This window comes from Mus caroli, unplaced genomic scaffold, assembly GCF_978045245.1.
Source record: "Mus caroli unplaced genomic scaffold, Mus_caroli_1 scaffold_6, whole genome shotgun sequence".
Lineage (NCBI taxonomy): Eukaryota > Metazoa > Chordata > Mammalia > Rodentia > Muridae > Mus > Mus caroli.
This window is the reverse complement of record NW_028227261.1, coordinates 93,514,609-93,527,756: the sequence shown is the minus strand read 5'-3', so window position 1 is coordinate 93,527,756 and position 13,148 is coordinate 93,514,609. Positions and strand designations below refer to the sequence as shown.

Here is a 13,148-nt window from a genome sequence, read left to right as displayed (position 1 = left end):
CTGAGAGGCCCCAGAGCTATTCCGGAGACTACACCCTATCCTACACATCAACACCTGCAGCTCGAACAGGCTCCAAGAATGAATTGGCAGGAATGGGCCTCCCCCTCCTTTATAAGCACATTCGCCATTAAACGTTTGAGCCTTTATCAGAACCTTGTCGTGGCTCCATTTCTCTCATATCTGCCTAGTTTCCCTCTCTTTCAGCCCCGATTTGCCTCCCAGGTGAAACCTAGTTCATGTGAGCCGCTGGCCAGCTAGCAACAAAACCAGAAAGTCTAGCTCTGAGTAGCCATTCAAGCTTGTGCTGCTCTGAAAATGGGAAGAGCCATGTTAGATGTGCAGAGGAGCAAGTTTACCAGTAAGTCCTACATGGTACAGCACACATCTGCTCAGCCTAGCAAAGAAACACAGAACACAGTCCAGGTCACTAGGGCTGAGGCTTGTTCTCTGCACACTTGCTTTTATTAGATATTTTCTTCATTTATATTTCAAATGCTATTCCGAAAGTCCTCTATACCCTCCCTCCCCACCCTGCTCCCAACCCACCCACTCCCACATCCTGGCCCTGGCATTCCCCTATACTGGGGCATATGATCTTTGCAAGACCAAGGGCCTCTCCTCCCATTGATGGCCGATAAGGCCATCCTCTGCTATATATGCAACTAGAGACACAGCTCTGGGAGTATTGGGTAGTTCTTATTGTTTATAGGGTTGCAGACCCCTTTAGCTCCTTGGGTACTTTCTCTACCTCCTTCATTAGGGGCATTGTGTTCAATCCAATAGATGACTGTGAGCATCCACTTCTGTATTTGCCAGGCACTGGCATAGCCTCATAAGAAAGAGCTATATCAGGGTCCTGTCAGCAAAATCTTGCTGGTGTACACAATAGTGTCTGGGTTTGGTGGTTGTATATGGGATGGATCCCTGGGTAGGGCAGATTCTAGATGGTCCCTCCTTCCATCTCAGCTCTGAACTTTGTCTCTGTAACTCCTTCCATGGGTATTTTGTTCCCCATTCTAAGAAGGAACGAAGTATCCACTCTTTGGTCTTCCTTCTTCTTGAGTTCCATGTGTTTTGCAAATTGTATATTGGGTATTCTAAGTATCTGGGCTAATATGCACTTATAAGTGAGTGCATATCATGTGTGTTCTTTTGTGATTGGGTTACCTCACTCAGGATGATATCCCCCAGATCCATCCATTTGCCTAAGAATTTCATAAATTCATTGTTTTTAATTCCTGAGTAGTACTCCATTGTGTAAATGTACCACGTTTTCTGTATCCATTCCTCTGTTGAGGGACATCTGGGTTCTTTCCAGCTTCTAGCTATTATAAATAAGGCTGCTATGAACATAGTGGAGCATGTGTCCTTATTACAAGTTGGAACATCTTCTGGGTATATGCCCAGGAGAGGAATTTCTGGATCTATGTCCAATTTTCTGAGGAACCTCCAGACTGATTTCCAGAGTGGTTGTACCAGCTTGCAATCCCACCAGCAATGAAGGACTGTTCTTTCTCCACATTTTCGCCAGCATCTGCTGTCACCTAAATTTTTTATCTTAGCCATTCTGACTGGTGTGAGGTGTAATCTCAGGGTTGTTTTGATTTGCATTTCCCTGATGATTAGGGAGGTTGAACATTTTTTCAGGTGCTTCTCAGCCATTTGGTATTCCTCAGTTGAGAATTCTTTGTTTAGCTCTGTACCCCATTTTTAATAGGGTTATTTGATTTTCTGGAGTCCATCTTTTTAAGTTCTTTATAAATATATTAGATATTAGTCCCCTATCTGACTTAGTATTGTTAAAGATCCTTTCCCAATCTGTTGGTGGCTTTTTTGTCTTATTGATAGTGTCTTTTGCCTTACAGAAGCTTTGCAATTTTATGAGGTCCCATTTGTCGATTACAGCACAAGCCATTGCTATTCTCTTCAGGAATTTTTCCTCTGTGCCCATATCTTTCCCTACTTTCTCCTCTATACATTTCACTGTCTCTGGTTTTTTGTTTGTTTGTTTGTTTGTTGTTTTGTTTTTTTGTTTTTGTTTTTTCAAGACAGGGTTTCTCTGTGTAGCCCTGGCTGTCCTGGAACTCACTCTGTAGACCAGGGTGGCCTCAAACTCAGAAATCCGCCTGCCTCTGCCTCCTGAGTGCTGGGATTAAAGGCGTGCGCCACCATGACTGGCCACTGTCTCTGGTTTTATGTGGAGTTCCTTGATCCACTGAGACTTGAGCTTTGTACAAGGAGATAAGAATGGATCAATTTGAGCCAGGCATGGTGGCGCACGCCTTTAATCCTAGCACTCGGGAGGCAGAGGCAGGCGGATTTCTGAGTTCAAGGCCAGCCTGGTCTACAAAGTGAGTTCCAGGACAGCCAGGGCTATACAGAGAAACCCTGTCTTGAAAAACCAAAAAAAAAAAAAAAAAAAAAAAAAATGGATCAATTTGCATTCTTCTACATAATAACCACTAGTTGCGCCAGCACCATTTCTTGAAAATGCTTTCTACTGGATGGTTTTAGCTCTCTTGTCAAGTGATCAAGTGATCATAGGTGTGTGGGTTCATTTCTGGGTCTTCAATTCTATTTTATTAATCTACCTGTCTCACTGTACCATTACCATGCAGTTTTTATCACAATTGCTCTGTAGTACAGCTTGAGGTCAGGCATGGTGATTCCACCAGAGGTCCTTTTATTGTTGAGAATAGTTTTTGCTCCTTCACCTGCTTGCCGTGTGGGACTGAGCAACTGCTAGATTCTTGGACTTCCATTCACAGCTGCTACTGACCATTGTTGGGAGTTGGACTGCAACCTAAATCATGTCCACACCAGGAAAAGAGAACTTTCACCCGAAAAGTTACAAGAACAAATCTCTGAATCCTGATGAGATGCGCAGGAGGAGGGAGGAAGAAGGACTGCAGCTACGGAAGCAGAAAAGAGAAGAACAGTTATTCAAGAGAAGAAATGTTGCTACAGCAGAAGAAGAAACAGAAGAAGAAGTTATGTCTGCTGGTGGCTTTCATGAGGCCCAGATAAATAACATGGAGATGGCACCAGGTGGTGTCATCACCTCTGACATGACTGATATGATATTCTCAAATAGCCCAGAGCAGCAGCTCTCTGCAACACAGAAGTTTAGGAAACTACTTTCAAAAGAACCTAATCCTCCAATTGATGAAGTCATCAACACACCAGGAGTAGTGGCCAGGTTTGTGGAGTTCCTCAAACAAAAAGAAAATTGTACACTGCAGTTTGAATCAGCTTGGGTCCTGACAAATATTGCTTCAGGAAACTCTCTTCAGACCCGGAATGTGATTCAGGCAGGAGCTGTGCCTATTTTCATCGAGTTGCTTAGCTCAGAGTTTGAAGATGTCCAGGAGCAGGCAGTCTGGGCTCTTGGCAACATTGCTGGAGATAGTACCATGTGCAGGGACTATGTCTTAAACTGCAATATCCTTCCTCCTCTTCTGCAGTTATTTTCAAAGCAAAACCGCTTGACCATGACCCGGAATGCAGTATGGGCTTTATCTAATCTCTGTAGAGGGAAGAGCCCACCTCCAGAATTTGCTAAGGTTTCTCCCTGTCTGAATGTCCTTTCTTGGTTACTGTTTGTCAGTGACACTGATGTACTAGCTGATGCTTGCTGGGCTCTCTCATACCTGTCAGATGGACCCAATGATAAAATCCAAGCAGTCATCGATGCAGGAGTCTGCAGGAGGCTTGTGGAACTTCTGATGCATAATGATTATAAAGTGGTTTCTCCTGCTTTGCGGGCTGTGGGAAACATTGTCACAGGGGATGATATTCAGACACAGGTAATTTTGAATTGCTCAGCTCTTCAGAGTTTATTGCATCTGCTGAGTAGCCCAAAGGAATCTATCAAAAAAGAAGCATGTTGGACAATTTCTAATATTACAGCTGGAAATTGGGCACAGATCCAGACGGTGATAGATGCTAACATGTTCCCAGCTCTTATTAGTATATTGCAAACAGCAGAGTTCCGGACAAGGAATGAAGCTGCTTGGGCCATCACAAATGCAACTTCTGGAGGATCAGCTGAGCAGATCAAGTACCTAGTAGAACTGGGTTGTATCAAGCCACTCTGTGATCTCCTCACTGTCATGGATGCAAAAATTGTACAGGTTGCTCTAAATGGCTTAGAAAACATCCTGAGGCTTGGAGAACAAGAAGCCAAACGAAACGGCTCAAGCATTAATCCTTACTGTGCTTTGATTGAGGAAGCATATGGTCTGGATAAAATTGAGTTCTTACAGAGTCATGAAAACCAGGAGATCTATCAAAAGGCTTTTGATCTTATTGAGCATTACTTTGGGACCGAAGATGAGGACAGCAGCATCGCACCCCAGGTTGATCTTAGCCAACAGCAGTACATCTTCCAGCAGTGTGAAGCTCCTATGGAAGGTTTCCAGCTTTGAAGCAATCCTCTCCTTCTTGTTCCTGTGTCAGACCAGGCTATCCAGTCAAGTCCTCTTGTGGAGCCCACATCCTCATGGAGCTAATCTCTCAAATGTTTTCCAGAATACTGTTTGCGCTCATTTGCTTGCCTTGCGCACCTGCTCTCTTACACACATCTGGAAAACCTCTGGCTCTCTGTGGTGGAATACCCTTTTATTACAAGGGTAACCAGAACGGCCCACTCTCTTATGGAAAAATCCCTAAGCTTTGGAGATCCGCACTTACATTAGAGTCATGGGAATATATACACATACTAATGTGGCTCCCTTTTTTGTGGGGGAAAAAAAGAGGACTCTTCCTCATTCCGTAAAGTGGGGAAAATGACATTAAAAGATAAAATTAAAACCTTTATCTTGAATTTTACACAACTACAAGGGAGATATTTAGACTTGTGTATACGTCAGAGTACTCTTCTCGAGTTCTTCCACAGTGAATCAACCCTTGGAGTACCTGGTGGCTTTTTCTAGCCACATTTGCATTAATCCTTATTGAGATGGGATGGTTTTCTTTCCTCTAATGGAGTCATTTTCTTCAGATATTAAAGTTAAACCATCCAATCCCTCACCTTCAGCCTTCAGTGAATGTGCTTCTAGTTGTCAGGAATGCTGAAGAATTAACACTTTGACTTTTAAATGTGAAAAAAAAAAAGAGAATAGTTTTTGCTATCCTAGGTTTTTTGTTATTCCAGATGAATGTGCAAATTGTCCTTTCTAACTCTTCAAAGAATTGAGTTGGACTTTTGATGGAGATTGCATTGAATCTGTAGATTGCTTTAGGCAAGATAGCCATTTTTGCTATATTAATCCTGCCAATCCATGAGCATGGGAGATCTTTCCATCTTCTGAGATCTTCAATTTCTTTCTTCAGAGACTTGAAGTTCTTATCATACAGATATTTCACTTCCTTAGTTAGAATCACACCAAGGTATTTTATATTATTTGTGACTACTGTGAAGGGTGTTCTTTCCCTAATTTCTTTCTCAGCATGATTATCCTTTGTGTAGAGAAAGGTCACTGATTTGTTTGAGTTAATTTTATATCCAGCCACTTTGCTGAAGCTGTTTATCAGGTTTAGGAGTTCTCTGCTGGAATTTTTAGGGTCACTTATATATACTATCATATCATTTGCAATTATTTTGACTTCTTCCTTTCCAATTTGTATCTTCTTGATCTCCTTTGTTGTCTAATTGCTCTAGCTAGTACTTCAAGTACTATATTGAATAGGTAGGGAGAAAGTGGGCAGCCTTGTCTAGTCCCTGATTTTAGTGAGATTGCTTAAAGCTTCTCTCCATTTAGTCTGATGTTGGCTACTGGTTTGCTGTATATTGCTTTTATTATGTTTAGGTACGGGCCTTGAATTCCTGATCTTTCCAAAACTTTTATCATGAATCGGTGTTGGATTTTGTCAAATGCTTTCTCAGCATCTAAGGAGATGATCATGTGGTTTTTGTCTTCAAGTTGGTTTATATATTGGATTACATTGATGGATTTCCGTATATTAAACCATCCCTGCATCCATGGGATGAAGCCTACTTGATCATGATGGATGATGGATGATCGTTTTGATGTGTTCTTAGATTCGGTTAGCAAGAATTTTATTGAGTATTTTTGCATCGATATTCATAAGGGAAATTGGGGAGCAAGAAAAGAAAGCTTGAGTCAGGGGGCGTTGGAGGCGCCGGTGTCGGTGCCGGAGGTGAGGGAGCCGAGGAGGAAAATGGCGGGGAGCAGGAGGTGGCCCCGCCACGACCCCGGAGGACCAAGCGCAAGCGGGACCAGCTGTACTACGAATGCTACTCCGACGTCTTGGTCCACGAGGAGATGATCCCCGACCGGGTCCGCACCAACGCCTACCGCTTAGGCTTCCTGAAGAACTGGGCCGCGTTGGGAGGCAAGACGGTGCTGGACGTGGGCGCGGGCACCGGCATTCTCAGCATCTTCTGTGCCCAGGCCGGGGCCCGGCGCGTGTACGCGGTGGAGGCCAGCGCCATCTGGCAACAGGCCCGGGAGGTGGTGCGGCTCAACGGGTTGGGGGACCGCGTGCACGTCCTGCCGGGCCGGTGGAGACGGTGGAGCTGCCGGAGCCGAGTGGACGCCATCGTCAGCGAGTGGATGGGCTACGGACTTCTGCTCCTGAGCTCCGTGCTCCACGCGCGGACCAAATGGCTGAAGGAGGGAGGTCTCCTGCCAGCTTCCGCGGAGCTCTTCGTGGCCCCGATTAGCGACCAGATGCTCAAGTGGCGTCTGGGTTTCTGGAGCCAGGTGAAGCAGCATTATGGCGTGGATATGAGCTGCATGGAGAGTTTCGCCACGCGCTGCCTCATGGGCCATTCGGAGATCGTGGTGCAGGATCTGTCCGGAGAGGACGTGATTGCCCGGCCGCAGCGCTTTGCCCAGCTCGAGCTGGCCCGAGCCGGCCTGGAGCAGGAGCTGGAGGCTGATGTGGGCGGACGCTTCCGCTGCAGCTGCTATGGTTCCGCGCCTCTACACGGTTTCGCCGTCTGGTTTCAAGTGACCTTTCCCGGAGGGGACTCGGAGAAACCTCTGGTGCTGTCCACCTCGCCTTTTCACCCGGCCACCCACTGGAAGCAGACGCTCCTCTACTTGAACGAGCCGGTGCCGGTGGAACAAGATACGGACATTTCCGGAGAGATCACCCTGCTGCCCTCCCCGGACAACCCCCGGCGTCTGCGCATACTTCTGCGCTACAAAGTGGGAGACCATGAGGAAAAGACCAAAGACTTTGCCATGGAGGACTGAGCATTGCCTTTTCTCCCCCTCCACCTTCTTCGGAAGGTCCGAAGAGAAAGGGAGATCGCCTATGCAAGTAGGGGACATAGCTGTCTCTTTTACCTCACCGCTCCAGTCTTCATTTGAGGACATTCTTCTGGCAGTGTTTATTTTAAAAGTGAGCATCCCTGACCAAGGACTGATGCAGTGTGCTTACTAACGGGCTTTTAAACCTGGAAAGCATGTAGTATGAAGAAACTCTTGTATTTCTGTTTCTTTTGTTTAATTGCCGGGGTTGGGGGGGGGGCAATAAATGTGATCCTTTTATAATTGGTCCACGAACTAATCTGACACCTCCCCATCCCTATCAGTATGAAACTGGGAGAAAGGCAACATGGTCTGATTACATTTCAGAAACTTGTAGAATGATTTTTAAAGCTGTATTTTTTTTTTAAGCCGGAATTCTCTCAAGTCTTGGGTGCCTGTAGGATATGATATCTTCCTTATATTCTAACATTCATACTGTTAGTAAGGAAGTGGAGCACAGAAGTATTTTAAATAACCCTGCTCACGTTACGGAATGCTAAATTTGATGAACCTTAGTAAAATGGCTTAATTTTACAGCTTGCCTAGGCAATTCTGAGAGTGACAGCAGAAAAAGTCTGAAAGTGAATGGGGTGTTAATAATTTTATTTTGACTTTCAAGACTGAGTCAAGAAAACCTATGTTTTATAATATAAATATTTTTGTGACTCTTGTAAAAGCTGTCTGATAAGGGAAGGTTGCTGAACCTAGCCCAAGGGCGAATCCTTTACCTCTTGTGCTTGCTTTATTTGAGCACAGGTCTAATTCTGTATGAAAGGGACACGAGCACTCTAATCTAGTAAAAGTTCCTGTCTTCCTGTCTTCCCTTCTCCTTAGTTCAGACAACTGTGAACAGTGTGCATTTGGGGAACTCCCTTACAATGAAGTGTGAGTCAGATTGTCACATTTACTTCACATATTTATCTTCCCTCCTTTCTGTGGCAAATAAAATGGAATTCTCACTTAAAAAAAAAAAGGGAAATTGGTCTGAAGTTCTCTATCTTTGTTGGGTCTTTCTGTGGTTTAGGTATCAGAGTAATTGTGACTTCATAGAATGAATTGGGTAGCGTACCTTCTGTTTCTATGTTGTGGAATAGTTTGAGGAGAATTGGAATTAGGTTTTCTTTGAAGGTCTGATAGAACTCTGCACTAAACCCAACTGGTCCTGGGTTTTTGGATTTGTTTGTTTGTTTGTTTGTTTTGTTTGGTTGGTTGGCTGGTTTTTTGGTTGGGAGACTATTAATGACTGCTTCTATTTCTTTAGGGGATATGGGACTGTTTCAATCATTAATCTGATCCTGATTTAACTTTGGTACCTGGTATTTGTCTAGAAATTTGTCCATTTCATCCAGGTTTTCCAGTTTTGTTGAGTTTAGCCTTTTGTAGTAGGATTTGATGATGTTTAGGATTTCCTCAGGTTCTGTTGTTATGTCTCCCTTTTCATTTCTGATTTTGTTAATTAGTATACTGTCCCTGTGCCCTCTAGTTAGTCTGGCTAAGGGTCTATTGACCCGTCCAGCAGGTCCAGTTATTCGAGGGTCTCAAGGGGACCTTCTCCTAAGAACCAAATGAGGGGAGAGAAAGACAGACACCAAGTGCGAGGAACGACACGGAACCAGTCTGATTAGCATCAAGGTGTCCCTGTATTCAGCAAGGCTCAAGGCTTAAATGCACAAGCAAAAGGGCAAGTACTTCTCAGCAGGAGGGGTGGGGCAGTGGAAATGTTTCTTTTGGCAGCTACATGGAGAAGCAGGAACTTGGTGGTATCAGGGTACATCTTGTGGTCAGGACATCTGGCGCTGACTTAGGGCTGGAACATTCTGTGGTTGTTCTCGGAGCGGTGCGTCAGTGTCCCGCTTTTGACCCCCTTTTCTCCTGGGGGGGGGGAGGCCCAATTCAGAGATCAGGACAATAGTGTTGTCTTAATAGCTCCCAACAGTTTATCTATCTTGTTGATTTTCTCAAAGAACCAGCTCCTGGTTTGGTTGATTCTTTGAATAGTTCTTTTTGTTTCCACTTGGCTGATTTCAGCCCTGAGTTTGGTTATTTCCTACTGTGTACTCCTCTCAGGTGAATTTGCTTCCTTTTGTTCTAGAGCTTTTAGGTGTACTGTCAAGCTGCTAGTGTATGCTCTCTCTAGTTTCTTTTTGGAGGCACCTGGAGCTATGAGTTTTCCTTTCAGGACTGCTTTCATTGTGTCCCATAAGGTTGGGTATGTGTTGACTTCATTTTCATTAAACTCTAAAAAGTCTTTAATTTCTTTATTTCTTCCTTGACTGAGTTATCATTGAGTAGAGTGTTCTTCAGCTTCCACATGAATGTTTGTTTTCTATTATTTATGTTGTTATTGAAGATCAGCCTTAGTCTGTGGTGATCTGATAGGATGCATGGGATAATTTCAATATTTTTGTATCTGTTGAGGCCTGTTTTGAGACTAATTATCTGGTCAATTTTGGAAAAGGTACCATGAGGTGCTGAGAAGAAGGTATATCCTTTTACTTTAGAATAAAATGTTCTATCTGTTAAATTCATTTGATTCATAACTTCTGTTAGTTTCACTGTGTCCGTGTTTAGTTACTGTTTCCATGATCTGTCCATTGATGAGAGTCAGGTGTTGAAGTCTCCCACTATTATTGTGTGAGGTGCAACGTGTGATTTGAGCTTTACTAAAGTTTCTTTAATGAATGTGGATGCCCTTGCATTTGGAGCATAGATATTCAGAATTGAGTGTTCATCTTGGAACATTTTACCTTTGTATGTATGAGTATGTATCTATGACTATGAAGTTCCCCTCCTTGTCTTTTTTGATAACTTTGGGTTGGAAGTCGATTATATTCGATATTAGAATGGCTACTCCAGCTTGTTTCTTCAGACCATTTGCTTGGAAAATTGTTTTCCAGTCTTTTACTCTGAGGTAGTGTCTGTCTTTTTCCCTGAGGTGGGTTTCCTGTAAGCAGCAAAATGTTGGGTCCTCTTTATGTAGCCAGTCTGTTAGGCTATGTCTTTTTATTGAGTCCATTGATATTAAGAGATATTAAGGAAAAGTAATTGTTGCTTCCTTTTATTTTTGTTGTTAGAGTTGTGATTCTGTTCTTGTGGCTGTCTTCTTTTAGGTTTGTTGAAGGATTACTTTCTTGCTTTTTCTAGGGTGTAGTTTCCATCCTTGTTGTTGGTGTTTTCCCTTTATTATCCTTTGAAGGGCTAGATTCGTGGAAAGATATTGTGTGAATTTGGTTTTGTCATGGAATACTTTAGTTTCTCCATCTATGGTAATTGAGAATTTTTCTTTAAGGGATTTTTGTGCTTCCTCTTTAAGGACTTCTACCTGTTTAGCAGTGTTCTCCTGTGTTTCTTTAAGTGACTTATTAATGTCTTTTTTTTTTTTTTTTTGGTTTTTGGTTTTTGGTTTTTGAGACAAGGTTTCTCTGTGTGGCCCTGGCTGCCCTGGAACTTACTTTGTAGACCAGGCTGGCCTCGAACTCAGAAATCCACCTGCCTCTGCCTCCCAAGTGCTGGGATTAAAGGTGTGCGCCACCCTTTTCTGGCTTAAAGGGTTTCCATTTTATGTACATAGGTTTTTGTCTGCATATATGCATGTATAATTATTTAATTCTCACAATAATCCTACAAGATTGAAGCTGTCACTGTCATAAGTGAGGCATAGCTACGGGACAGAATCTAAATCATGCTGCTATTGAACAGAAAGGCTGGATGTGGTTTGAAGATCTATACTGTGTGTGAAGTATCCTGGTTTTCAGGATCAGCAAACAATTCAGAGAAATGTATTCAGGTTTTTTAAAGACAAACCTCTGACTCTTGCGTATGGATGAGACCACATTGTTTACAGTTTCACAACAGCTTTCCATTTAGGTCTGCTCCTATCTTAGAACAATGTATGGAGGCATGAGAGGGCCTTCAGACATGTCTGACCCACACAATAGCCAGAACAGGGAAGGAAGGAGCAGAATTATCTCTAAACCCAGGGTAGGGTCCACCACATACTTCCCTTCACAGAGGCCAAGAGATTACTGAGGCCAGGGTGGGTGAGGTGGGTAAGGAGAACCTTGCTTCCCTTGGTTTGAGTTGGTTGGATCACACTCCACAGGTGATTCTTTTAAAGATTAGCCCGCTCTGTTATCTCTGGGAAGTCTTGGCATGTCATGACTTAAAAGCAACTCTTCCCAGTTAGGCATTCTCCCCTTTTCTCCAAGTCACTGCTCTGAGACATGTCCCAGAAACGCAGAGGCATCGGGCTGAGAAGTCGGTGAGGGGAGTTATCCTGTGGCTCCTGCACCCCTCACTAATGGTCTGTGGAGGAAGAACATCTCTACTCAAGCAGTGCAGCCACATTTTGTTTGCTTTGTCATTCCTAGCCCTGATGGCCAAAGATTTTGCTAGGTCAGAGACAAGTTCTTTACACATCAAACAAAAACTATTTTCTGCATTTTCCCATGAGTTCCCCCGCCCTTTTCCTCATTACCATCTTCATAAACCTGAGTGTACACAAGCAGCCATCCACTAGATGTCTGAAACACTCAAAGGGGCCCAGCCGAAGGCAGAGAGAGAGGGGGAGGGGGGAAGAGGAGCAGGAGGAGGAAGAGGAGAGGAAGAGAGAATAATGAAACTTGTTATTTTATACAACTAATAGATGGTTAAATACAAATGCCTGCCATTCACAACTAGACAGTGTTGAATGGTACCCAGCTTGGAGGTGAGGGATAGGAAGCCAGCAGCAGAAGGAGTAAGTGGGAGTATGCAGACCCAAAAGCATCTATGTGGGTCTGGAGTTGGAGTCAGAATGGCAGGATCAGTCCAACATGATGCTCCGAAAAGGAGGAATCCCAGGGTTCCTGAAGTGGTTTAAGTCGGAGATGCTGACTGAGAACTGTCTGTGGCTGGAAGTAGGGATGTAGGCCAGGAATAGACAGGTTCCGTAGAAGAAAACTGAACTATTACCATAAAAAGTTTAAAGTGCTACTACTCAGCTATTAAAAGGAATGAATTTATGAAATTCCTAGGCAAATGGATGGACCTGGAGGGCATCATCCTGAGTGAGGTAACACAATCACAAAGGAACTCACACAATATGTACTCACTGATAAGTGGATATTAGCCCAAAGGATGCCCAAGATATAAGATACAATTTGTTAAACGCATGAAACTCAAGAAGAACGAAGACCAAAGTGTGGACACTGTGCCCCTTCTTAGAATTGGGAACAAAACACCCATGTAAAGAGTTACAGAGATAAAGTTTGGAGCTGTGACAAAAGGATGGACCATCTAAAGACTGCCATATCCAGGGATCCATCCCATAATCAGCTTCCAAACGCTGACACCATTGCATACACTAGCAAGATTTTGCTGAAAGGACCCAGATATAGCTGTCTCTTGTGAGACTTTGCTGGGGCCTAGCAAACACAGGAGTGGATGCTCACAGTCAGCTATTGGATGGATCACAGGACCCCTAATGGAGGAGCTAGAGAAAGTACCCAAGGAGCTAAAGAGATCTGCAACCCTATAGTTGGAACAACATGATGAACTAACCAGTACCCCCCCCTGGAGCTCTTGTCTCTAGCTGCATATGTATCAGAAGATGGCCTAGTCGGCCATCAATGGAAAGAGGGGCCCATTGGACTTGCAAACTTTATATGCCTCAGTATAGGGGAACGCCAGGGCCAAAAAGTGGGAGTGGGTGGGTAGGGGAGTGGGGGGGGAGTGTATTGGGGACTTTTTGGATAGTATTGGAAATGTAAATGAGGAAAATACCTAATTAAAAAAATTTTTAAAAAAAAATTTTTTAAGTGCCACAAGAGCCTCAGGAGGGAGGAAATAATCCCGTGCAGAAGCCGTCGGCGTCAGCGGAGGGAG

General features: G+C 43.8%; 1 protein-coding gene and 1 pseudogene across 1 annotated transcript; both read left to right on the top strand.

The window, feature by feature from the left end:
* Window positions 1–2,810: 2,810 nt before the first annotated feature.
* Window positions 2,811–4,490, top strand: LOC147004293 (importin subunit alpha-5 pseudogene; annotated as a pseudogene).
* A 297-nt stretch (window positions 4,491–4,787) lies between these two features.
* On the top strand, window positions 4,788–8,231 carry LOC147004292 (protein arginine N-methyltransferase 6-like). The gene is made up of 2 exons (XM_085839533.1): window positions 4,788–4,866; window positions 6,094–8,231. The coding sequence occupies exons 1-2, from the start codon at window positions 4,788–4,790 to the stop codon at window positions 7,224–7,226; spliced, it is 1,212 nt and encodes a 403-aa protein (XP_085695659.1). The 3' UTR covers window positions 7,227–8,231.
* The last annotated feature ends 4,917 nt before the right edge of the window (window positions 8,232–13,148 follow it).